The sequence below is a fragment of the Taudactylus pleione genome, unplaced genomic scaffold (assembly GCF_031769625.1).
Source record: "Taudactylus pleione unplaced genomic scaffold, aTauple2 ptg000093l, whole genome shotgun sequence".
NCBI classification, from domain to species: Eukaryota; Metazoa; Chordata; class Amphibia; order Anura; family Myobatrachidae; genus Taudactylus; species Taudactylus pleione.
The window spans coordinates 30,580,233-30,606,965 of record NW_028284495.1 but is presented as its reverse complement, the minus strand read 5'-3'; the positions used below and the strand labels follow the sequence as shown (position 1 = coordinate 30,606,965).

At 39.7% G+C, this 26,733-nt stretch overlaps 1 protein-coding gene across 2 annotated transcripts in view; it reads right to left on the bottom strand.

The window, feature by feature from the left end:
• Nucleotides 1-26,733, bottom strand: part of SMCHD1 (structural maintenance of chromosomes flexible hinge domain containing 1) — a 397,862-nt gene that overhangs the window by 322,287 nt on the left and 48,842 nt on the right. For both annotated transcript variants that reach the window (XM_088469636.1, XM_088469637.1), the window contains exons 8-10: nt 18,647-18,810; nt 18,168-18,255; nt 5,093-5,303 (exon numbers count right to left, since the gene is read on the bottom strand). In XM_088469636.1, the coding sequence (XP_088325762.1) occupies nt 5,093-5,303; nt 18,168-18,255; nt 18,647-18,810 (463 nt within the window). The remainder of the gene's footprint in view (nt 1-5,092; nt 5,304-18,167; nt 18,256-18,646; nt 18,811-26,733) is intronic.

Here is a 26,733-nt window from a genome sequence, read left to right as displayed (position 1 = left end):
TTTCAATTGTAATTCAAATTTCCTCTTAAAGATAAATAAATAACATGTATAAATATATACTTAAGGTCTATAAACAACAAGGTTCGTTCGTTCTTTGGTTAAAATATTACCAACACATGTTTTTAATTATTTAAATTAATCAATCATGCCAAATCAGTTATCCTGGAGGATAAATAGAGCTTGAGGCAGGCAATACTCACACCTTGACAAAGACGCCAGAATAGCATTGAAACTCGTAGGTGAATTCCCTGCCAAGATTTTCTGACTGTTGCAGAGATTTGACTTCTAAAGGACATACTGCCAAATTCAGCCACTTCTAAGTATGGATGTTTCCAGGGAACTATTCACTGAATAAACCCACAGGCATTTATCCATCTGCCGCTTCATTGAAAAGCCGGTCAAACCACCTGCTTACCAGTCCATGCGATCTTTTTCCTGTTTCTGGATATCCCATACCAGCGCTCCACTCCTCCTGAGCACACCGGGGTTTTCTGCTGGATGAGTTCCACCTTCAACCTCACAGAAACGCGCCGCTGCTGCAGAAGCTACACGGAGATCCAGGCTCCCGTTACAAGGTTGAGCTCTGCTATTGACACCGTGAACTCGGCTGCTCTACACAGAGGATACTACCAAACAGCGGCGCACACACACCCCCTGCTACCAACGGGGGCAGCTGCCGGACGAGGAGCACAGTGTCCCCATTTAGGACAACTTCAGCTGGTTCAGGAGATTAACGGAGATCCAGGCTCCCTTTAATCAGGTTTGAGCCCATATAGTGACACCGTGATCTACACCTTAATTCCGCATACAAGGACTTTGGCTGTCAATGCTACTCAACTTTTTTTCTCAGAAGTATATTTCTTCAACTTTCTAATTGGCTGGCAAGTATACATATATACATTTTTGAACTTGTTCTTTATATACTTGAAACAATCCAAGACTATGTGAGTCACAAGACTTCATATTTAAACTCTGCAACAATTGTGCTTTTATTGTTTATTTTATTACACATGCAATATTAGAGGCATAAGAATTTATGTTCTGATACATTTATATTATTTGATAATAAATACTGCTTAAAACTATCGAACCTGTTACATTGTTTACACAACCTGATTTTCCAGCTGCTTTTTCTATTATCTAATACCATTGACTGTAGCTATTAGTAACTAGGAACAGATCAAGTGGATCTCTATATACTTTATTGCAATAAGCATTGTGCCTTATTCTCAGAGCACTTATTGCAGCTCATTCAGAACAACTATTTCTGTTTATTTTTATTAATGTATTAAATTAATTTTTAATTTGTTTCAACTGTCCAACAGTGTTATATTTTATGTGGTTTATAGCGCAGGAGTTCTACCTATTTACTGTTGCTCTTAATCTGTCTGTTTGGGACTCCCTTACCACAAAGTTCAACCTCTGTACTCACCCCTCCCCCAAACACCCCTATGGTGCCTTCCTATTTCCTCCGGGCCAATCACGTCACATGGCCTCTGTCTGGACTGTAGCTGGCATCACCTGATTTCGACATCTCAGGTAGAATTGCCCCTCAATCCTTTGCAGCTGGCCAGGAAAGGGATTTCTTACCCCGCTCTTAATTTTTTCAATATCTTCACCCCAGTGTCCCACTCTAATGGAACGTCTATGCATTTATCACCACATGAATAGAGGCACTCTCTCCCAACTGTACCCCTCCATCTTGACGCTGGATCCACCCACCCCTGGCTGCCCATGAAATATCTTGAGAGGATGACCATGGAGGTCCTAGGGGGAAGATACTTGGGAGGTAGTTCGGTCTAATATATCAAAATGCTCCACTAGCATTTTTAATCAAAGTGAACTCATAAAGGTGTACACCCGCCGGTATCTTGTCCTGGAACATTTACATCAAATGTTCCCCAACACCTCACGGATGTGTTGGTGCCAATGTAGCCATGTAAGCACCTTCTTTCAGGTCTGGTGAGCCGGCCCACAACTGACACCCTTTTAGGCTATTGTTAGGTCACTCATAACTTCAGCTGTGTCGTCCCCCCCCAGCCTCGTTACTCTTGTGTGCCCCAGTCTGCCAGTTACCCAAACAGGCTAACAAATTGCTCCTGCATATTTCTTGCGTAGCCAAATACTAGACGGCTAGGGCTTGGAAGCTACCCTCTCACCAGGAACTAATAGGCCGGATATGGTATGTAGCTAAGATGGAATATATAACAAGCCTCCAAAACAACACAGTGGACAAGTTTTATGCAGACTGGGAGCCTTTGTACAACCATCAAAATGTCTATCTCCCAGGATTACTATAGCAACTGTGTTTTTCTTTTCCCCTCTCCCCCAGCTCACAACCCTCCCCCTTAACAGATTGACTCCCCTGTTGACTAACCATCATGGACAGTATTATCACCTTTCCTTACTTTTCAGTTTCCCATATACTCTATCTCAATTAATTTACATTGCGTCCATTTAGTTTAATATGTTATTATTTATTCTTCCGTTGGAACTGTCCATGTAGAACTTTTACCTGCTAATTTCTAAATAAAACTGTATGATTAATATACTACTACCGATTTCAAAATGCTCCCACATGCCTCTCACTGGTCCCAAAATCCCACCACATGTCAATTTTATACTTGCCACAAAGTAGCATGCTTTCAGGTTCCACATGTACTCCAAAACATGACATTCTGACCTTCCAGGGTGCCCCTCAGAGTTACAGATGTATCCCCATACATTTTTGCTGCAGTCGCTCCAAACAGCCCCTCTCGGAGTCAGGTACTGAGCATCTTTATCGCCCAAAAATGCATCTTAGTCGCATTTTGATCTCATTGTGAGTTATATACAGACTCAGTCACACACAGATATACAAGTGTCGCGTATCAAGTTAATAAGCAGTTTCCAGGGGCATCCTAGTCACATCATATTGCGACTAAGACACTTTTTTGAATGAAAAAATAAACAGCGCTAGCAGAGTTTTGAGTCCTGCGACACATAGCATATTGAGGCTAGATGTATGAGGACATGTCTGTACCACATGCCTTGCAAATGCCATCAGACACTGCTCTTATCCGACACAGACAAGCAACTTAATAGGGTACTGGGAGAGGGATAGTGAAAATATCATCATTTATGTGATATTACGTCACACAAAAACACACTAGTCATATCTTTTCAATGATAGTAATATATTGTGTGAATAAGTGCAGGACAGTCAACAGAGACTGAGAAAATTAAAGGTTTGAGAATTGGGAAGGAACTTTAGGATAAATATATCAGATCATGGGAATAATAACTGGTGCAGGATATTTCTCCTTTTTTTACGGTTTAAATTTCTCACGTGTTGTAACATTTAGTGGATACATGAAATATAGGTTGCTATCTAACCATCTATTTCAAAACGTGGGACACATTTGCTGTGGTAGGATTAAAACTGATGATAAAGTGCTCTGATGATAGACACCCACCTTAAAACGTTATTTAAGTATATTTGCTCAACTTGGAACTAGTCCCAGTAGCTGTTACATCCCTTTGGGATGCATTAAGCTAAATATTTGCAAAACATGAGCATGCTTTAGCTGGTAATACAGGTGATGTAATACTTGGAAATCACAATGTAACAACAGAAGCAGCAAATGCAAGTATATTCTGTATATTTTATTTGCTTAAAGATTTTTGGCTAGGATTTCTTTTAACACAATTATTACAAAGTAATACAAATCACCTGTCCCAAATAACTAAACCTTCCGTTTTTTTTCCCTACTGTGGGTGGCTTCATCAAAACTGGCTTACTCTATTACCGGTGTACCCACCTTCATTTGTAGTCGGCCGAAGAGAAGTTAATAAGCAAGCACTCACTTGCTGACTGTGGTTCAAACATTCAGCTCTTATTATGATGCTACAGGACAAAAACAGAAATGTCCTGCAATGTCAATGAATAGAATCCATGTGCCCCCCATGCTAAAAAAAAAAAAAAAAAAAAGCGATATGGGGGTGGGCAGTACATAGGGTAACCCATGTAAGTTAGAACTTTCATGCCAAATTCTCCTGTAATGAGGGGAAAAAATTTCCCCTCAAGGGGGTTGTAAGTGTAGCACAAAGAAGAATCCCTGTTCCGTTCAAGCACTGTTGAAGCAAGAGCCAGGCACTCTCTCAGCTGTGTCCATCTTCTGCTCTGAGGCTACTCTTCTTTCTATGGAATTGGCATGAATAGCTGATGCACGGGATGCCACCGGTCAGAATACAGATAGCGGCATCCCGATGTGCAAAATCCCGACAGGGGCTCGTAAGTATACTAACCCTTCTTTCCCCCCCCAACTTCTCGGTGGTGCCTAACCCTAACCTCCCCTACCCACAGCCTAACCCTTAAGCTGCATACACACAATGATTTAGTAAATTAATGATTTTAGTAAACGATTTTTGTTCATTTTTTCAAGGGAAAAACTGACTGTAATGAACAATTTTTTTAAACTACAAAAGATTTTTGCATATTCCCTTACTGAACATCGTTGAGTTGGTCATTCTGACTGAACTACAAATGTGAGCGCGCATAAATGAAATCGTTCATCGTTTTAACTCAAAGTGAAAGATTTTTTCAACGATTGAACGATAAACGATATCGGTAACGATAATAGTTAAAAAAATCGTTGTATGTATGCACCTTAACTCTCCCCGGTCTGTGCCTAACCCTAACCTCCCCATCCCCGGCCTAACCCTGATACATACCCACATACTTACCTTCGAGATACCGGCAATCAGGATGCCAACGTCAGTATCCTGATCTCTTCGAGATAGCAGTGTCAGGAGTCCGGCGTCTGTGTATAGACGTCCGGGATCCCGTCCGCTGGCATCTTATCCTCATCCCCTTTCTATAGATCCTGAAATAGCAATAACTTAAAGGGAATGTATGTAGAATAATAGGCGTTATATTTTCTCTTTATTCTTCTGCATCACACTCTTGTTTTAAAAGTAATTTTACATTTTGTAGCCAGTCACTTGCATGAGATCAGTTCACCATTATGTGAACAATGAAAATTTTAAACATTAATTTTTTCCTTGAAAGCAGAGTGCAAAAATAATCTGAAATATAAAAAAAAAAACTTACTTGGGGAGAAGTATGTGTCATCAGGGTAGGTTTCCCGATCAAACAAGAAAGGATGGTAACGTATGATACCTTCCACTACACCATCTCCATCAACAAGGGCTTTGAATTCAAAGCTGTCTGAAGCAGTATTGATATACAAAGTCTGCATGTCATCATAGATCTCTCTAAGGTTAACAATCCTAGATGGCCTTCCTTTTTCAAGCATGCAGATCTGTAAGATATTTAAGCATTACAGCACATTTACATTTTATATTACTACAAAGATGATGCAATTTACAGTTCATGGTGTATAATTTAAGTAAAAAGGTATTTCATCAATTAAATATTTTGAATCCTCCTCCAATAATTATCTTTCCTCCTTCAGTCATTTCATACATTAGTCAGTTGGTCTAACTTCTTAATGGCTAGATGTATCAAGCCTTGCAGAGAGGTAAATCAATTCCTGTCAATTTACAGGCTGTGTTTGAAAAAAATGACAGTAAGGAGCTGATAGGGGGATATAAAGTACCAACCAAAGATTTTATAAATCTGCCCCCAAGACTTGATATATGTCCCCTGTCAATTAAAAGCTCACTCAGGTCCCCTGTATAACTTTCACCCGAGATTAAAAAAAAAAAAAAAGATTTCTACCACTGGTTTTAAAAAACAAAAGTACTAGTGCTAAAAATATAAAAAAAAAAAAAATATACATTTATATTATTATTTCATAGATATTTATATTAATATTGTGTAGAAAAAGCTACCCAAAACACCAGGGTGACATATCCCCTATAAAGAATGAACAAACAAGGAAAACACACTGTTGACTCTAATAAGCTCAATAGAACAATCAAATTGAAATTGTTCTAGGTCAAATAATCCACACACCAGACGTAGCAGTATAGAAATGTACATTTATATTAGTTGCAATGTTAAAAATGTATTGATACATGCAAAAAAGGTGCATACACACGGTCAGATTTGTCAGATGAACGATTGAACAATCTGACCAACGATTTGAACTATGAATAATTTTTGACTGCATTAAAATGACTGAAATCGTCCAAAACTGACTGCAAACACATCAGATGTCAGATATCGTTATCTGACCATCGGGAACGCGCATCGTTCAAACATGTCAGATTTTCCTTCAGATATGAACGAGTGACTGATTTTTAAAATCGTTATCGTTCAGATCTGAAGAAAAATCTGACCGTGTGTATGCACCATAAGACAAAAAAACTGTTATAAGGCATGTGATGGGTTAAGAGTAAAGATCTCTGCTGAAAGATGCTAATACTCCTCACAAAACACAGTCCTACCACTAAATTTATGAAAACTCGAACAATCATATGAGGAGAGAATATTAGATGGATTAACAATATATGCCTGTTTTATCTTCTGGGTCTGGCAGTGTCAGATGATGTGGAGTTATGGCTCTGTCATCTGATCCAGATGTGATTACGCCAACCCCTATCCCTAACTATACTCCACATTCTAACCCTAATATCGGCCTTCAGGAGAATGGTTAGCATTTCAGATGTCAACATATTCCATGTCGACATTTCAACAAAATTGACATTATGGCTGTTGACATGCTGACTGCATCTCATTCTGACAATATTTGTATTAAAACTAAATATGAGGTGTGGCTATTAAATAACAAGACTAATAATATAGTTAAACAAATTTTAACTCTGTTCCCCTTCTTTGTACTCCCCTTCTGCATCCACGCACCGCTGCATTATTCTCTATTGGTCAAAGCTGTGCTGTAGCTCATTATCCGATAGCTGTCTCAACAGCACCGTCGTTTTCTTACTTCAGTAAACGATAAATAAAAAAACAAGTTCCCTCGAGTTCCCAGATTTGACTTTAGGGAAAAGAAAGAAGTCTGGCGAGTATGGAGGGTGTTCTAATACTTGCAATGGGTTTCTTGGCCAAAAACTACTTCACAGAGAGAGCTGTGTGAGCTGGTGCATTGTCCTGATAGGGAACGAATTAAAGACTGAAAAATAGACAGTGCTGTTGAGGTAAAAATGTGAAAGGTATAATATACAAACTGTGCCCATGAATATGAAAGAATACAAAAAGTTTTTATTTAGACATTAAGAAATCAAACAAACACATATATAGATGAGCATGATCATCACAAAAATACAAATAATATGCAAATAATGATAGTAAAAAATATGAAATGAATAAAATTGAAATGAGATATCCACAGCAGAAAAAAAGAATATTGTAGTTATAGGAAATTCCTTTTGAATAATTGTACTGGGTTCTTAATCCAATAACAAATGTCAGGTTGAATAGACAAATCCACAGTGTAGGTATATTTAGAACACTGGGCCTGATTCAGAGCCGCTCGCTGTTTGCAAGCACACGCTATGAATCAGGGCAGGGAGTTTTTTTGTTTGTTTTTTTTCCTGTCCGCTTGCTAAGCTGTGGGTGCCCACCCACAGCTAGTGCGAGCGGACAGGAGATGGTCGATTCGAACAATTTTCTTACTTTTTTCACATTTGTTTTTCATGTGCAAGGCCTTCTGGGACATTAATCCTCACGATCGTCACTAAATATTTTGTCCCACTCAAAACACATGCATGTGACATACAAACTTGCCTGTAAGCCTCAGTTAGCATACGGAAAGAATTGGTGGGCGTCTTGTTTAATTTAACTAAAAATTTTAAGTGAAGACATTGCTCTACTTTTTCTATTTTTGAACTAAGCATTTTTATGATGCACAGGAAGAAGACAACTTCTGTTAACACTGTGTGATAGCAAACTTTTCTGTGCGAGAGGGGTGAAGCTGGTAAAACCGTTTCAGGATAGTCCAAGGTCAATGTTCCCCCACGCACTTTTAACTCACGCAGTATGGTTTATTTTTACAAGTACAGTCTTGTTATTCAATAGCCACGCCTTGTACACCAAATACCAAACTTTCACACTTCATTTTAACGTATTGAACATTATAAATGGCAAAACACATACTGTATATGAAAGAAGCTTGCTAGGCAGAGTTAGTTTTTCACTGACTACCCTATGCCACTCTAAGAATAGCAGCATAGAGGTGTAGGGCCTGCAGGCTGTGGATATTCATTCTTCCAATTCACACAACCCCTGCATTTATGTGAAGCCTTGGAATTTTGCTTCCCAGGGGTGAACACACCAAAAGAGGTATAGCAACAATACTCCAAGAGGTGATAGTCACTGATTACCCTGAGGTGGTTAACACAGTAACCACAAAGTACACGGGGAATACCGACCACGGGGATTCCGGAGCTCAGAATGCCAGCACCGGAATCCCGACACCCGTCAGAATCCCTCCGCCGACATTCCGAAGGTAAGTAGTGGGGTTAGATTTAAGGGTTAGGCAATGAGGGGGGAGGGTTAGCTTTAGGGTGCAGGAAGAGAGAGGTTAGGTTTAGGCACCAGGGAAAGGGTTATGGAGAGGGGGAGGGTTAGGATACTGACCGACACGTGTCTAACCCTGTCGGGATGCCAGCATCAGGATTCTGACTGCCAGGGATCCTGAGCACTGGTAACCTGCACCCAACCCAGTACATGGATGCGTTGGCAGTGTTTATAAAACATGTAGCATGCCATAAGGTACACTGACCTGTTGGTACTGGTTTAGCAGTGTGTAGCGTGCAACAAGGTACACAGATTTTTTGGCATGGTTTGTACAGCACACAGTATGCAATAAGGTATACAGAGGTGTTGGCACTGTTTGGGCAGCGCATAGTATTCAACAATATACACATGTGCTGGCAATGTGGGAACAGCATGTAGCGTGCAACGAGGCACGCATGTGTTGGCACTGTGTTATCAGCACATAGTGTGCCTGGGAACACTGCAGATGGAAATGCAGGTATGAAAGTGCTGCTGTCAAGGAAACAGATCATCGGAGCAGAAACACTGGAAGAAAACTATATTGGAGAGTATGGTTCTGGAGACGGGAGCACCTATGTAGAACACAATTGACACTCAGGCACTAGAGGAGTGCGCTGTGCAGAATATTATAGTGGCTGGTCGATTTCCCACATGAGTCATTGGTGCTGGAGGTTAGTGGTAACACCTGAGAGGTGTTATGTCATCTCAAGGATGAGCCCAGCTGGGTTCTGTTAAGGAATAATTGGGAAGGTTACTGACTACTGGTACTGACAATTTGTTGCATTTTCCAGAGCCTAACTGCCCTAAAAATGTAAACCTGGCTTAAGACATGAAAATCAGCAGGCTCACAGATGTCCCAATATTACTGAACAAAATGTTTAGGGAATAAATGGAAGTAATGCCATCCATCAGATATGCCACCTTGTTAGAACTACAACCACAATAGACATTAATATAAACACATTTGATAGAGGACTAATATAGCGGCAAAAGCACACTTTGGGTCTGTATTTATATATCGAGGAAAGGGGAAAAGGGAAGAACCACTGCACTAGCAAAATTGTTAATAAAAAAAAACCCATTTATAATATTAATTTTAATTTTAAGTTTGGGGGTGCTGCCAAGGACCAAGACAGAAATCTATTATACAAATTCCTCAAAAGGAGAAAGATAGTCCTATATAGGCGCACAAGAAGTAATTGGTATAAATAAAATATAACCTTTATTGAAATGTTTAAAACCTTGTTATAGTGAAATATCAATAAAATGAAGAATATGAAGATATCGTGAAGAAAAGTTAATGGAAAATGTGAATAAAATAAGCTGACATTTTAAGGGCAACTGCTATCCTGTAAATAAAGTTTATTACAACATATCTTGAGTATTAATAACTCTTCTATTATTGGTGTGTATGTTGTCGGTTGGTAATAACAAAAAGAGAACACAAATATATTGCAACGATAGAAATCGAGTTGAAGTATTAACTTGCTTAAGCCATCTAGCCTCAGCAAATCACGTACTGGGTATCTACATGAATAAACAATTTATTCCTGTTTATTTAGGAACATATGTTACTGATCATGCATATAATAATACATATAGTAAAGGTTGAGAAATGAATTAACAAATGGGTCCCTCTTTCCAATAATAGAAAGACCTATTCATTCTAAACCCCAGTAACTTTGTATTTCAATCTACTCAAAGTACTTTGCTTCTGTACGTCACAAACTGTGTTACTCTTCATAAATAAGATACTATGTTCCTATTTATTTGTATCTAATCACGAACATCGTGAATCATATAATAGAAGAGCTGGAAGATTTATTATCAAATTGACCTGTATTCACACTTATATACAAAGATTATTCAGTATCACATTGTATCATGATATGTTGTGTATTTAAAGTGTCACTCTCATCTTAGATAACCTCAACATGTATAATTAAACGGTAGAAGGACAACTATTATTCATCCGATCCACAGCTTATGTACAGCCCAAGATCAGAGTGTGGGTCTCAATTAGTCAACTTTGTTTATAGTTGATGATTCAAATAATAACTAATAAAAAGGCAGCGACCATAGTTGGTATATAGTCCCCGCTAGTAGCAGATTAACTCCCAATGTACCCGAGCGTGCTGTAGCCGCGTCCCGGGTATAGGTTAGCTACCAACCCAAGATCAAATTATAGGGCTTAATAAATCAGCTGAACTTGCTGTTAATATTTGAATAGTGAGTATTAGTAGTCAGCCATACTAGCGGGCAGCATCCTTAGTTAGCATATTATCCCCGCAAGTGGCAAACCCCTAATTCCCGAGCGTGTCGGACATGCAGAAATTTGCCTAATTGAATAACTTTATTTGCCGTAGATAACTTAGACATCAAATAAAGGGCAGTAGCCGTATTGGTATGTTATTCCAGTAAGTGGCAGATTAATTTTCGTATACCCGAGTGTGCTTTAGCCGCGTCCCGGTATCGTTTAGCCACCTGCCCAAAATCAGATTATAAAGCTTGGTAGGTCAGCTTTGATTGTTATCGATATTTTTAATAGTAGATATTGGTAGTCAGCCACACTCGTGTGCAGCGTCCTACACTGGCATATTATCCCCGCAAGTATTAGGCCAAATCCCTGTATACCAAAGCGTGCTGGAGCCACGTCCTGGGTATGGACTGAGACAGTGTCCAGCCTAACAACAACGACATATACACAAATATTTAATACAATTATGACATTCTTTTGAGGAGCAGCGCCCTCTTAGTCAGCATTCAAGATGCCAACGTACGTTTCACTGACAGGCTTTATCAAGGCTAACCCGAGCACATTAATCAGCTGGGTTAAATAGATGTATGGCATCCAATAGTATCGTTCTTTCTAATCACGTGGTATAGTCCCTCATTGGAACACTATCTAATACAGAACGTGTATAGTTTCAAAATGAGAGAGTAGATGGTGTTTATTTAATTCTGTTCTCATACTTAAAGAGCAGATTGATAATCTTCTAATGAACCTACAGTATTGTACTCTTATCACTATAAAATAATAAAATAACGGCAGTCAAAATAAAAAATGAAATAACTTATATAGAATGATATGACAGAAGTAATTGGTATATTAATTATAACCTGAATAGATTAGATGAATATATATCTGATATGATTAAACTAGGATTAATATTAGTAAGATTATATAGTATGATAATTATAGATATTAAAACGAATAGGTGTATATGGTAGTAAATAAACCATAATATATTATAATATATTGTGTCAATATATGATGATTAATGTGAAGTGTGTTAATAGATATTTGATTAATAAAAAATTAATACATAACAAATTCTGTGATTGAAAAATAATAAATAAATCTAAGTGAATAAACCCTATAGTGAATATACTAAATAAATAGAATGTGTGAATGGTGTGAAAAAAAGAATATAATAGTTGAATCTTAATGTATGATGTGAATAATAGATAATGATAATGTGTGTGTGTATATTGGAGTGTGTGGTGAATAATGTTAATAAGTGAAAAGGACACAAATTAATTATATCTCATTAGTTCATTATATCTGACTATAGTCAGGATCCATTGTTTAATCCTTTAAATACTCATATCTCCAAATAATATATCATATGATAAATGATGTTAAATAACTATCTCATGTTCTACTATTGGATAAGATAGGACCTCTACTGTAACTAATTTAAAGGACACAAAATTTATTATATCTCATTCGTGCATTATGTCTGACTATAGTCATAATCCATTGTTTAATCCTTTAAATATTCATATCTCAAAATAATATATAATATAATAAATAATGTTAAGTAACTATCTCATGTTCTACTATTGGATAAGATAGAACCTCTACTGTAACTAATTTAGCATAATTATTCACCAGGATAAGCAATCTACACAGTACATTGCCTACACATAAAAATATAACCTGTGTTTAAATAAAAGTAAATAAATAATAAGAATTGTGAAATGACCTACAATCTATAATTATATTCTATAGGAAATAACCCACATTATTAGATATTCAGATGATGGAATTTACAAGACATCATGGATTATATCTAACAACTCATTATATTCATAAGAAAGGCGAGTAACTGTTATTCTCGTTCAATCCTTTTGGGTAGATACAATCCATGAGAAAGATCATTTTAGTTTCTGCTCTCAACAGCTGTTTATCAATGTCACCACCTCTTATTCCCAATGTTATATGTTGCAATCCAAAGGCCTTAAGTCCCAAAGGTGACTGGCCACTGATGTCAGAGTTTTAAATTTGGCTATGTCTCTTCTAGCATTGATAATGCTGTTGACGTGTTCCAGTATCCGTATTTTCAATGGTCGAATTGTCTTGCCCACGTATTTTTTACCACACAGGCACTCAAGTTGGGTATATCACGCCCATAGTAGAACAGCAGATGTAACTGTAAATGGTCCATCTTTTACCAAATTTATCAAAAAAGTATTCACTGGGTGACATGTATTTACACGCCTTGCAACATCCACATCGGTATGATCCTTTCTTCCAAATTTTTACTTGCTTAGAGGTGTCAAAGTGACTTTTAACCAATATATCCTTTAAGTTCCGAGCTCTTCTCCAGCTGGTTTGCACTTTTTCAGGTAAAACAACTTTCAGATCTTCATCAGTTTGGAGAATCCCCCAATGTTTCTGCAAGATAGTATTGATTTGGTACCAATTTCTTTTGAAGGTACCGACAAACCTAACTGATTCCTCTAAATTCGGTTTATTCTTTTTAATTAGTAATGATTCACGTGGGTAAGTTCTAACATTCTGAACCGCTGATCTTATTTTGTTCTTACTGTATCCTCTCTTGTTCAATCGTTCACATAGTTGGTGTTCCCGTATTAGAAAAGTATCTCTATTGGAGCAGTTTCTCTTAGTTCGTAATAATTCCCCTTTGGGAAGTCCTCTAATCGTTGCTGGTAAATGGGAAGCGGTAGAATATAGGATACTGTTAGTGGCGGTCTCTTTCCTATATATGTCTGTTATTATCCGTCCATCCTCCTCAATAATAATGGTTAGATCCAGAAAATTAATTTGGGTACTACTCATTTCTCCCACTAGTTTCAGGTTCAGATCATTTTGATTCAAAATCGAGACAAATTCCTTCAGTAGTTTTTGTTCTCCATCCCACAGGACAAGAATATCGTCTATATATCGTAGGTACAACAATATATGTTTGGTGTATTTTTCATGTTCATCATTGAATACCCATTCTCGTTCCCACCAACCCATATACAGGTTGGCGTAGGTGGGGGCACAGGCTGTTCCCATTGCCGTGCCCCTCACCTGCAAATAGAACTGTTCCTCACAAACAAAATAATTTTTGGTGAGGAAAAATTCCAAAAGTAAAATCAGGAAATCATTAAATTCCTTATATGTTTCCATATCCAGGAAATATTTGACTGCTCTAATGCCCTTAGTATAATCAATGCTGGTATATAGGCTTTGAACGTCATACGTTGCAAGCCATGTGCCCTGATCCACAGTTAGATCCTGTAATTTAGTCAGGACATCCATTGTGTCTCTGGTATAGGACGGTAGCGCTAATACATGATGTCGTAAGTATTGGTCTACAAAAATACTAGCTTTTTCAGATAGACTACCCATACCAGAGACAATTGGTCTGCCAGGTGGAGTTCTTTCATCCTTGTGTATTTTAGGTAATAAATACAATGTTGCGACCTTAGGCTTATCCATCTTCAGAAAGTCAAATTCTTTCTTTTCAATGATTCCTTCATTATATGCTTTGGACACCAATCTATTATATGATGTTAAATAATTGTTAGTGGGATTGAATATTAATCGCTTGTAACAGTTTTGATCTGCAAGTTGTTTGTGAAGTTTATCCATATACATACTTATAGGCCACAAAACGATATCTCCCCCCTTGTCTGAGGGTTTAATGACAGTATCTGACCAAGTCGAGATTTGCTGTAAGGCAAGTCTTTCACCCATAGTCAGATTGTCTGCCTGATTTTGTCTTTAATGGTTCTCATGATGAGGGTTATATAGGGTTTATTCACTTAAAGATTTTATTTATTATTTTTCAATCACAGAATTTGTTATGTATTAAGAATTTTTTATTAATCAAATATCTATTAACACACTTCACATTAATCATCATATATTGACACAATATATTATAATATATTATGGTTTATTTACTACCATATACACCTATTCGTTTTAATATCTATAATTATCATACTATATAATCTTACTAATATTAATCCTAGTTTAATCATATCAGATATATATTCATCTAATCTATTCAGGTTATAATTAATATACCAATTACTTCTGTCATATCATTCTATATAAGATATTTCATTTTTTATTTTGACTGCCGTTATTTTATTATTTTATAGTGATAAGAGTACAATACTGTAGGTTCATTAGAAGATTATCAATCTGCTCTTTAAGTATGAGAACAGAATTAAATAAACACCATCTACTCTCTCATTTTGAAACTATACACGTTCAGTATTAGATAGTGTTCCAATGAGGGACTATACCACGTGATTAGAAAGAACGATACTATTGGATGCCATACATCTATTTAACCCAGCTGATTAATGTGCTCGGGTTAGCCTTGATAAAGCCTGTCAGTGAAACGTACGTCGGCATCTTGAATGCTGACTAAGAGGGCGCTGCTACTCAAAAGAATGTCATAATTGAATTAAATATTTGTGTGTATGTCGTTGTTGTTAGGCTGGACACTGTCTCAGTCCATACCCAGGACGTGGCTCCAGCACGCTTTGGTATACAGGGATTTGGCCTAATACTTGCGGGCATAATATGCCAGTGTAGGACGCTGCACACGAGTGTGGCTGACTACCAATATCTACTATTAAAAATATCGATAACAATCAAAGCTGACCTACCAAGCTTTATAAACTGATTTTGGGCAGGTGGCTAAACGATACCGGGACGCGGCTAAAGCACACTCGGGTATACGAAAATTAATCTGCCACTTACTGGAATAAAATACCAATACGGCTACTGCCCTTTATTTGATGTCTAAGTTATCTACGGCAAATAAAGTTATTAAATTAGGCAAATTTCTGCATGTCCGACACGCTCGGGAATTAGGAGTTTGCCACTTGCGGGGATAATATGCTAACTAAGGATGCTGCCCGCTAGTATGGCTGACTACTAATACTCACTATTCAAATATTAACAGCAAGTTCAGCTGATTTATTAAGCCCTATAATTTGATCTTGGGTTGGTAGCTAACCTATACCCGGGACGCGGCTACAGCACGCTCGGGTACATTGGGAGTTAATCTGCTACTAGCGGGGACTATATACCAACTATGGTCGCTGCCTTTTTATTAGTTATTATTTGAATCATCAACTATAAACAAAGTTGACTAATTGAGACCCACACTCTGATCTTGGGCTGTACATAAGCTGTGGATCGGATAAATAATAGTTGTCCTTCTACCGTTTAATTATACATGGAGAGGTTATCTAACATGAGAGTGACACTTTAAATACACAACATATCATGATACAATGTGATACTGAATAATCTTTGTATATAAGTGTGAATACGGGTCAATTTGATAATAAATCTTCCAGCTCTTCTATTATATGATTCATGATGTTCGTGATTAGATACAAATAAATAGGAACATAGTATCTTATTTATGAAGAGTAACACAGTTTGTGACGTACAGAAGCAAAGTACTTTGAGTAGATTGAAACACAAAGTTACTGGGGTTTAGAATGAATAGGTCTTTCTATTAATGGAAGAGGGACCGATTTGTTAATTAATTTCTCAACCATTTACTATATGTATTATTATATGCATGATCAGTAACATATGTTCCTAAATAAACAGGAATAAATTGTTTATTCATGTAGATACCCAGTACGTGATTTGCTGAGGCTAGATGGCTTAAGCAAGTTAATACTTCAACTCGATTTCTATCGTTGCAATATATTTGTGTTCTCTTTTTGTTATTACCAACCGACAACATACACACCAATAATAGAAGAGTTATTAATACTCAAGATATGTTGTAATAAACTTTATTTACAGGATAGCAGTTGCCCTTAAAATGTCAGCTTATTTTATTCACATTTTCCATTAACTTTTCTTCACGATATCTTCATTTTATTGATATTTCACTATAACAAGGTTTTAAACATTTCAATAAAGGTTATATTTTATTTATACCAATTACTTCTTGTGCGCCTATATAGGACTATCTTTCTCCTTTCGAGGAATTTGTATAATAGGGTCTGTATTTATACCTTCTCAGGCTGCTCTTTATAACTCTACTTCGTATATAATTTATTAATCTACATAATACTATGCATATGTCTACTTTCTCAGTAATAGTTTACATTTACATGGTAATTCACTTTATGTAAAATTGTTGCACTGCTTCAAATATGGTGCCTGGGTTAGCAAAAGGAATTTAGTAGGCCCTTCTTGGCCCAAATTAAGATTCTACAATGTCCTGGCGTGACTTTGGCAGTATAGACGCTACATTTAAAGCAACAATTAGCTTAAGGTAAAACCAGGTTGTTTTTCCATTAAATCTAATTGCTATTTTATATCTAGTGGTTATATTGCCGAAATAGGTCAGGAACCTGCAAATTGCAGGCTGTTACATTTGGACCCATATCCAATACCAATTAGCAGTTATACTCTATTGCATCACTTTATGTGGATGTCCATTTGTTGTAGTTCTGCTTCTCATGCTGTCACATCTGACAAAAAATTGTTTTAGTAGCATAGCTTGACCTATACCCTCCAGGATACCTTTGAGCCAGACAAGCCTGAGTAACTGCTGAACATTATTGCTGTGAGCACTGCTCCTCCTCCCTGCTGCCTGCTGTATCTGCATGGACTTTAACATCCAGTCCACCGGAGTGTGACTAAGAGTGGCTGCTTTACATCACATTTATAGCGTCAACCTCTGTCCATCAACAGAAGCTGATTGCCCTACACAGGGGATTTCACCCGGCTTCAAAATATCTCAGCATGGCCACGCTTTTACAGGGAGTTGGAGACCTCAGAAGGTGATTATACACCACCCTACTTGGACCAAGGTAACACTGCATTATTCAGCGGCAGAATTGTGATCTAACTGGGACGCCAGTATCACTGTTTAACATGGAGAGCCAGCCTCAGGCTTGCTCTGTGAGGATATTGTAATTGTAACAATTGGTAACTTATTTCAAGCCATTTGACACATTCATTTGTAGCAACATTTATTCAGCTGTGAACACTGACCATTCCTACATAAAAGTGGCAATTGAACAGCAATTTATGACCAGTTCATTTAGCAACTAATTTTATTGTATATGATTATTCATGAGCTCATTATTGTTCTATATTATGCTGCTTTACTGATTATATATTTTTTATTTTTATGCACCTCTATATATTTTTATGTAATTCAGATATTTTTGTGATTAAACATAACTGCATTTTAAACAAGCCTCCTGTGTCCAGAATACCAAGCAAACACTGATTTATTCATATTTATTTTTATTTAATGGGATTATTATGCATCACCAAGCACAGTTAACTTAGATTTTTAAAGCTAGAGATATAGTAATTCAGAATGAAAAGAATGCAGAAATAATTTTTACAGAGATATTATAGTAATATTCAAGCTAATAACACTATAAAAATGTGTACTATATTTACCTCAATGTTAATACCGCTGGTAGGCAAGTCTTTGGGTTTGTCCAACACATTTCCTCTAGGTCCATGCACATAATAATGGTAGATGTGCCTGGAAAAATAAATTGATTGTATACAAAATCAAAATCTCTCTATAGCAGTAATCAATTTTACATTTCCAATATTTAAATCAGAAACAAAATATTTTTTTAAAAACCTTTTTGGCATATCACACAGTGGACAAAAAGTATGGTGGTCGCTCATATCAGCTTAATGACATAGCACAGGTGCTTGTAAAGGGGGGGGGGGGGTTTACACTGAACCATAGAATAAAAATATTTCCTCCAGCACACTGCAGAAATGTCAACAAAAAATACTTAAATCCTACATAATAGAGATTCAGAGGTATTAGTTAACAAAAAATACTTAAATCCTACATGATAATAGAGATTGAGGTTTTTTTTTTTTCTTTTTTCTATATATCACACAGTGGACAAACTTACGCTAATTGTTTGGTCCATAGATGACGAAAATGCTTTAAGTACGGAATATGCACAGACTGAATGCCAGTCACGATGACTGCTGTAAAGCTATCTTTATCTTTTTCATCCATGATCAGATTACGCAGGTACCGCTCATCTTCTGTGACATGAGAAAAATCAGCTGGCTGTAAAAAATGACAAGTATTTTTTGTAATGATAAAGTTTGCATGTATAAATTATGTATTTCAAACTATTATTTACTCAGATTGTATGTGATATACTACAGAATTCTTTTCATTAACTATATATTCTTGATCTCCTCCATGGCAGCAGATACGACTGAGTTTATCCTCATTTCTAGCTGAGGTAGGACAGAAAAGAAAACACTTGATAAATGCATATAAGGCAACTCCTTTATTCTCTAGGGGCCGTCTGGTTTCTCCCAAACTGCAGAAATCTTTTAGAACAGCAAACCACATATACAACACATAACAGAGATGGGAACTATGCTGCCATGAAGGAGAGCAAGGAAACATAATAATTGGTATTGGAGTTACCACGCCTTCCTCCAGGTGCAGATGGTAAGTGTTAATACCAAGCAGTTACTACACTGAATGGGAACTTAAGGGGCACATCCAAAAGACTATCTCTACTCCCTTGTCCAATCTCTAAACGATTTTCCCTTGAAATTTTATCTTTCAGTCTGAACGATTTGCAAACGATTTGCAAACTATCTTTAATAGATCAAGTGAAATTGACCTGCATGTTCAGTCGACTGACGAGACGATCAAACGACCAGCGGGAGCGCGCATCGTTGATCGTTAACAACCAAACATTGCACGATTTATAAACGATTTTTAAACGATTGAACGATAACGACGTCGTTATCGTTCAATCGCCTGCTAAAATCGTGTAGTGGATACCTCCCTTTACTCAGTTACTTTTCAAATATATTTGCTATTACACCACAGCACTAAGCACTCCCCCCCCCACCAAATCTTGTGTCTGCCCTTCATTCCGAAACAGGTAGATGCAGGATTTGTCATGAGTCCCACATTATCCTGAAATCGAATCCAACAATATGTTTAAACTTAGAGTAGAGTACTTACAGCTAAGAAACACTGTGTAAATATAATTGCCACTAAAAAGTCAAGGAAAGGAACTTCAGTGAACTGTATTGCAAAAATTCAAATGGAGCCTCTGTAAGGGCATGTAAATCCAGGTTCAGAAATCATAGCACCAGAAAACGTAGAAATAGCAGTCTTGTGTGCTCTCTGCTAGACCCTTATCGCATAGTCATTCATTCATCAAAACCAGAATGTCACCGATGGATCAATTAGTTTCTGTTTTCCACAAAGTTCAGTAGCTTCCGAAAATCTTTCAAATTTTGTAGTAAACTTGGGGCTGTTTATTGTCTTAACAGAATGGATATTACTGCTATTGATAAACCTGGTCTCTCATCAGTCTGGTTTCAGGGATCATTGATAAGGATGCCTCTCTCCATCTTGATGCATTAGAATTGGACACTGTCAGGTCACTGAGTTTTTGATGACCAGGTACTCTAGGGTTGGCTTCGGTTTTAGGAAATAGCATGGAGCTAGGTGGCTTGATGAAGCTCCTCCTTATGCAGATAAGGATGTGTCCTCTTACACTATTGCCAGAAAAGATTTAATAGGGTCCCTTATAGGCTGCACAGGTCAGATGATTGGAAAGCAGCCCCGGGATGGTGGTTAGCAAGTCAGGTGATAGCGACAAAGATGGTTATGCCAATGCTGCATCGGCACAGGAGAAGACTTGAGAGATGCCAACCACCCAGCTGGTTGGCATCCATGTAACTAGGAATGTCTTTGAGCAGCCCACGGGAGCACCAATGGCTGTGAGTTGGCACTGCAGAGTCAGGTAATGGGGCCTGGAACCCCGATGTGCGACAGAGATACTCTGGCAAATGGATCACATTCCGAACCATAGTCTCTGTGGACAAAACAAGTTGGGTCACAATTAACGTTAAGAGTTCTTTTATTTTCATTTTCTTAGGACTCTTCATATTGGGCTCCTCATTTTTTTGAAAGAGCATCTACTCCTTCGAAGAGTAAGAGCCTAGTCTTTTTTTTTTTTTTTTTCATATTTGCCATCCATGAGTCAGCCTCAAAGCTCTTTGGTAGAAGCAATGGCTCTAGAAGACTTATTTGATGGAGTCCACTGAAGCTTCACAGATTGCCTTTTGTCTTTCCTGGACCATCTCCAACAGTTTTTTTTTCTTTTGATGCAGTCCTGGATGTTCCTTTAACATCTTTACTCAAATTTGTAAAGCCCTTGTGTTGCACCTATTGCTACTACAGATTTCTATGTTGCACCTGTGATGACATGAAGCTTCTTTGAGACATTTTCAAACTTCCTCTACAGTATTCTAAGAATAAGTATCCAACTGGAGAGTTTGGCATCAAATGCATTAAATGGTAGAGGAAAAATCCCACTACCTGAATTCATCAGATGGAAAGGATACTAAGGATTCAACCTGGTTGTATTTGATAACACTGCACAACAATGAAAATATTTCCAATGTGAAAATAGTTACTTCTAATTGATTTCAGCATGCAAAGAATGAATATGACATTTAAAACTCTGTTAGCTCTGAGTTCCAAGATATAGCCCATTTATGATGATGTAGGGGTATTCCTCGCGAAGTGGGCAGAATGGAGAGAATCTTACCAGCGATCAGCGCAGAGGGGGCGTGGCCTAATGACCCAATTAAATTAATCAGTTATTTGTCCCCTCCCCTATTCAAATATATGCGTTTCATGGGATTACCCACACAAGATAACTGTGGTGCACTGAGTGACAAGCATAGTGAGCTATTCCACAAAGACATTTCAGCAATGGAACAAAGATATCAGGGTAGGTGAATCACTACTGTTGGACAGTGACAAAAGATGCCCCAGAAGAGGATCACAAGCGACAAGCAAAGAGAAAGCACCCCCATGAATAGGTCACTATATTAGATAGTACTTTCGTATGCTGTATGTTTGTTTCGTTTTGTGTATTTATTTGTGATTGATTGAATTAAAACAACTGTTATTTTCAATCAAGAAAATATCAGATTTTAAAATAGCTTTTCACTATGACTATATTACTAATGTACATAAAGTATAGTGCAAGTAGTGCAGCTCAAAAAAAAATAGAGCTAGTAAAAACATTCTGAAATCATTTTAGTTTTTCTTGACCTCAATTTAGTAATGTATGACTATTTTTAAAAAGGAAACAAAAAGTATTTATTTGTTGTACAGTGTAATCACTTGTCTGGGTGTATCCATGCATAGTAATGTTCCTTACTGCCTTGTGGAATAGGAAAGTTCAGTTGTACTATTTTGCACTCAAAAACTGCAAATATTTTTTTTTAAATTTTGACTCCATGGCAGCCATCCACAAATAGGTTAATAGCTTGGTCAGCTGAGATTAGATAAGAAAATGCAAAACAAATACCTTCCAGTGTTTTTTTAAGTGAAGTGACTTACCTGTTCTGGATGAGACCAGTTGGTCCCTGTGACACCTCCAGCAGTGCAAGCAGGGACAGTAGTGGTGCAAGTTACTACATCTAAGGTGCAACTGGGAAACTACAGATTCAACTCAACTGCATTTCGTTCTGAGTGTACCACAAAGTCACCAGCAACTATTTGAGGTCACTTCTGGGTCAAACCTTTGTACTGATTGCCAGAAAGTTTCTGTGCACGCTGAACCCCTACTTTATGGAGAAACACAGAGCCAGGAAGATGAGCTCAACCCCAAAAAGCTGAAGAGCACTGTACTTAAGTTCCTTTAAGGGTGCTTTACTGAAAAAGATATTTGTGGAACCCTATGGACTTCGTAGAAATAGAGATAACAAGGGAAAGTTCTTACCATATCTCATATTTTCTACATCAGGGTCCATAGGGTATCCACAGGATACCTTGGGGATGTCTTAAAGCAGTATCCTTTAAGGGTGAGGATGCTCCTGTGCTGAAAGGAGAATCCACCGCCCGAAGGAAGCATCCTGAGAGGCGAAGGTGTCAAATGCATAATACCTTACAAAAGTATGGACAGAAGACTACGTGGCTGCCTTGCAAAGCTGAACCGCTGAGGCACCACGTCGAGCTGCCCACGAAGGACCCACAGACCTAGTGGAATGAGCCCTAACAGAGGATGGAACTGGAAGCCCTTCATGAATATAAGCTTCCGAAATTGACATCCGAATCCATCCTGACAAAGATTGCTTAGTGGCAGGCCAACCCTTCCTTCGGAAGCCACAAAGGACAAACAAGGAGTCCGACTTCCTAAAAGAATTGGTGCGGTCAACGTAAATCTTTAGAGCCCGCACTACATCCAAGGCGGCCTCACCAACCGAGAGGTCTGGTGAATTAAAGGCCGGCAGTATGATTTCCTCGATGTGGAAACTAGATATCACCTTTGGGAGGAAACTAGGGCGAGTGCGAAGCACCGCCCTGTCTCTATGAAAAATGAGAAAGTGAGGTCTACATGAAAGAGCCCCCAATTCTGAGACCCATCTGGCTGAAGCAATGGCCAGAAGGAATACAGTCTTAGCTGTAAGCCATTTGAAATCCACTGAGCCCAGTGGTTCAAATGGCGGTCCTTGGAGAGCCCTCAGGACCACAGCTAGATCCCAAGGAGCCACTGGTGGGACAAATAGAGGCTGAATACGGAGTACACATTGCATAAAGGTGCGGAACATCAGGAAGAGTAGCAATCCTACGCTGAAACCATACTGACAGGGCAAAAGCCTGCACCTTCAGAGAAGCAAGGCGAAGACCGTGATCTAAGCCCGCCTGTAGGAAAGCCAACACTCTGGATATCCGGAACACCTGAGGATCACCACTCAAAGAAAGTATGTCATACTCGGTGGTAAATTCTTGCAGACGTAGGCTTCCGAGCTCTTACCATGGTGTTAACCACAGAGCTGGAAAAACCCCTGGACCTTAAGAGGGCTGTCTCAACAGCCATGCCGTCAAAGACAGACGACGCAGGTCCGGGTAATGACAAGGACCATGTGACAACAGGTCCGGACGTAGAGGCAACCGCATCGGAGTGTCTACGGAGAGACTCCGAAGGTCTGAGAACCAGTGACGTCTGGGCCACGCTGGAGCTATCAATAGGAGCGTGCCACCTTCTTGCTTCAATTTTCGGATTACCCGAGGAAGAAGGGAGAACGGCGGGAAGAGATACGCAAATTGAAGGTCCACCGGACCGACAGAGCGTCTACCAGAAGTGCCTCCACGTCTCTTGTTCTTGACCCGTACACTGGCAGTTTGTTGTTGTGTCGGGAGGCCATGAGGTCTATTTCTGGAAGGCCCCACTTGTCCACCAGGAGTTGAAACACCTCCTGGTGAAGAGACCATTCTCCCGGATGTACGTCCTGATGGCTGAGGAAGTCTGCTTCCCAGTTGAGGACTCCCGGGATAAACACCGCTGAGATGGCAGGGGGATTGCCCTCCGCCCAAGTCAGGATGCGGGACACCTCCGCCAGCGCTCCCCAACTTCAGGTTCCTCCTTGGCGGTTTATGTAAGCCATTGCGGTGGCGTTGTCTGATTGGACCTGCACGGATTTTCCGTGCAGAACCGGTGTTGCCTGCTGGAGAGTACTGAATACCGCGCAAAGTTCCAAGATGTTTATTGGAAGCGCCGCTTCAGCCGGGGTCCACCTGCCCTGGAACAAGTGTGGACCCGTGACTGCTCCCCAGCCTCTGAGACTGGCGTCCATCGTCAAAAGTACCCAGCTCTCTACCCCTGTTCAGGTGATTCGTCTGCAACCACCAGGCCAGAGACAGACGAACCTCAGCAGAAAGCACCATGGTCTGCGTCTTTATCCGCTGAGGCAACCCATTCCACTTGGAGAGGATCAACTGCTGCAGAAGTCTGGAGTGAAACTGGGCATATTCCACCATGTCGAAGAGTGACACCATGGAGCTCAGTAACTTCATCACCGAGTGAATAGACACTCGGTGGCTATGAAGGCAACTGCGTACCTTTGACTGCAATGCAGAGATCCTTTTCTCTGTCACAAAGATCCTCTGTTGTTGAGAGTCCAACAAGGCCCCGAGATGGAGAATCCTCTGCGAGGGAACCAGGGTGGACTTCTTCCAGTTTATTAACCAGCCGTGATTCTGCAATACTGTGATTGTCGGTTGCAGATGAAGCAAGAGGACCTCTGGAGACCCTGCTAACAACAAAAGGTCATCCAGATAAGGCAACAAGCAGACCCCCTGCATCCGCAGGTTGGTTGCCATGAATTTGGGAAAGACACAAGGCGCAGTTGCCAGACCAAAGGGCAGGGCTTGGAACTGGAAATGTTTGTCGAGCACTGCAAACCTGAGGAATTGCTGATTCGGTAAGACAATGGGGACATGCAAGTAAGCGTCCTGGATGAACGACACCATGAAATCCCCAGGCTCCATCGCCAGTATAATGGAACGCAGGGTCTCCATCCAGAGCAGAGGCACCCTCAAGGACTTTTTGAGGGATTCGAGGTTGAGGATTGAACGGTAGAACCCATTGGGTTTCTGCACCAGAAAGAGATTGGAATAGAAACCCATGCCCCTCTGGGAGAAAGGAACAGGCACTATAACTCCAGCCTGGAGCATAAAGTGCAACACTTTCTGTAGTTCCAGGGCTTTGTTCTGATCTGACGGAAGGCCTATGGAGAAAAACCTGCTGGGGAGCCTGCGCTGGAAGGAGAGGGCATACCCCCGAGAGACCACCTCGTGTCCCCAAGTATCCTTGGTGGTAAGACACCAACACTGGGCGAACCGAAGCAGTCGGCCTCCCAATCTGGGATCCCCCAAAGGGAGGCCCGGGCCGTCAGGCCGAAGGATTATTGTTCGACTTGGGGGCAGGGCGTCTTGTACTCCAAGCTTGTTTCTTGGGCTTTGTAGACTTTTCGGGGCCAGCCTGTCTTGGAAAGTACTGCACCTCGGACCTACCCTGGGCTCTGTAGGACGAACTACCAGACCCTGATGGGACTGAAGCCGATGGGAGACATGCGGACTTGGCTGCTGCCAGAGTGGCCACTATCTTGTCTAGATCAGGGCCAAACAGGACCTGTCCATTAAATGGCAGGCATTCCAAGCCCTTTTTGGTTTCTGTGTCCGCTTTCCAAGAGCACAACCATAAGGTGCGACGAGCGGCTACAGCCGCAGAGGAGATCCTGGGGGTGAGGAGACCAATATCCAAGGCTGCCTCATTAATATAAGTGGCTGAGTCTCTGAGATTGCCAACTAACTCTGCCTGCTCCACAGAAGAGTCAGAGTCCAGAGACGCCTCCAACCTATCAGCCCAGCGTTCCATAGCTCTGGTCACCCAACACACGGCCATAGCCGGTCTGGACGGACCTCCAGCAAGGGAATAAATGGACTTAAGGCATATTTCAACCTTGTGATCCGTAGCATCCTTTAAGGAGGACATGGAGTGCATGGGCAATGTAGCACTCTTCACTAGGCGTGTTACATGAGAATCCACTTGCGGAGGAGATTCCCACTTAGAGAAATAATTATCCGCAAAGGGGTATGCAAAAGCCTAACGTTTTTGAGGCTATCGTTTACCCGGATTTTTCCACGCCTCCTCTAAATGATCCACTAGCTGACCAGACAGAGGAAATACAGTGGCATCACCTTAATATCCTTAAAGAAGGCGTATTTGGATTTGGCCACGGGGGGATCGTCATCCTCAATAACCAAGGCCATAAGGACTGCACATATAAGGCCAGGTATATAGACCTTAGACAGACTCCGTCTCTTTAGTACGGAGGGGCTCCTGGTCAGAAAGGTCAAATATCTCACCATCAGACGACAGCTCATCCTCATCATATTGAGCTGTCTGAGATGCTAAAGGTCGCTTATGCAGAGGAAGACAGGGATAGTAAAAATGGCTGACCGTCAGAAGTGAAAGTACAGGCAGCAGCGCTGGCAGTTAGTCACATACAATGCAGAAGAAATCCCTGCACTATCAGCGCTGAGCTCAACTACACAGACACAGAGTCTGGTAGGAAACAGCGCTGCATACACTGACCTAACAGCGGAGGAGACACACAGCCATCGATGATCAGCGTCCAGCAGCGCTTGCCA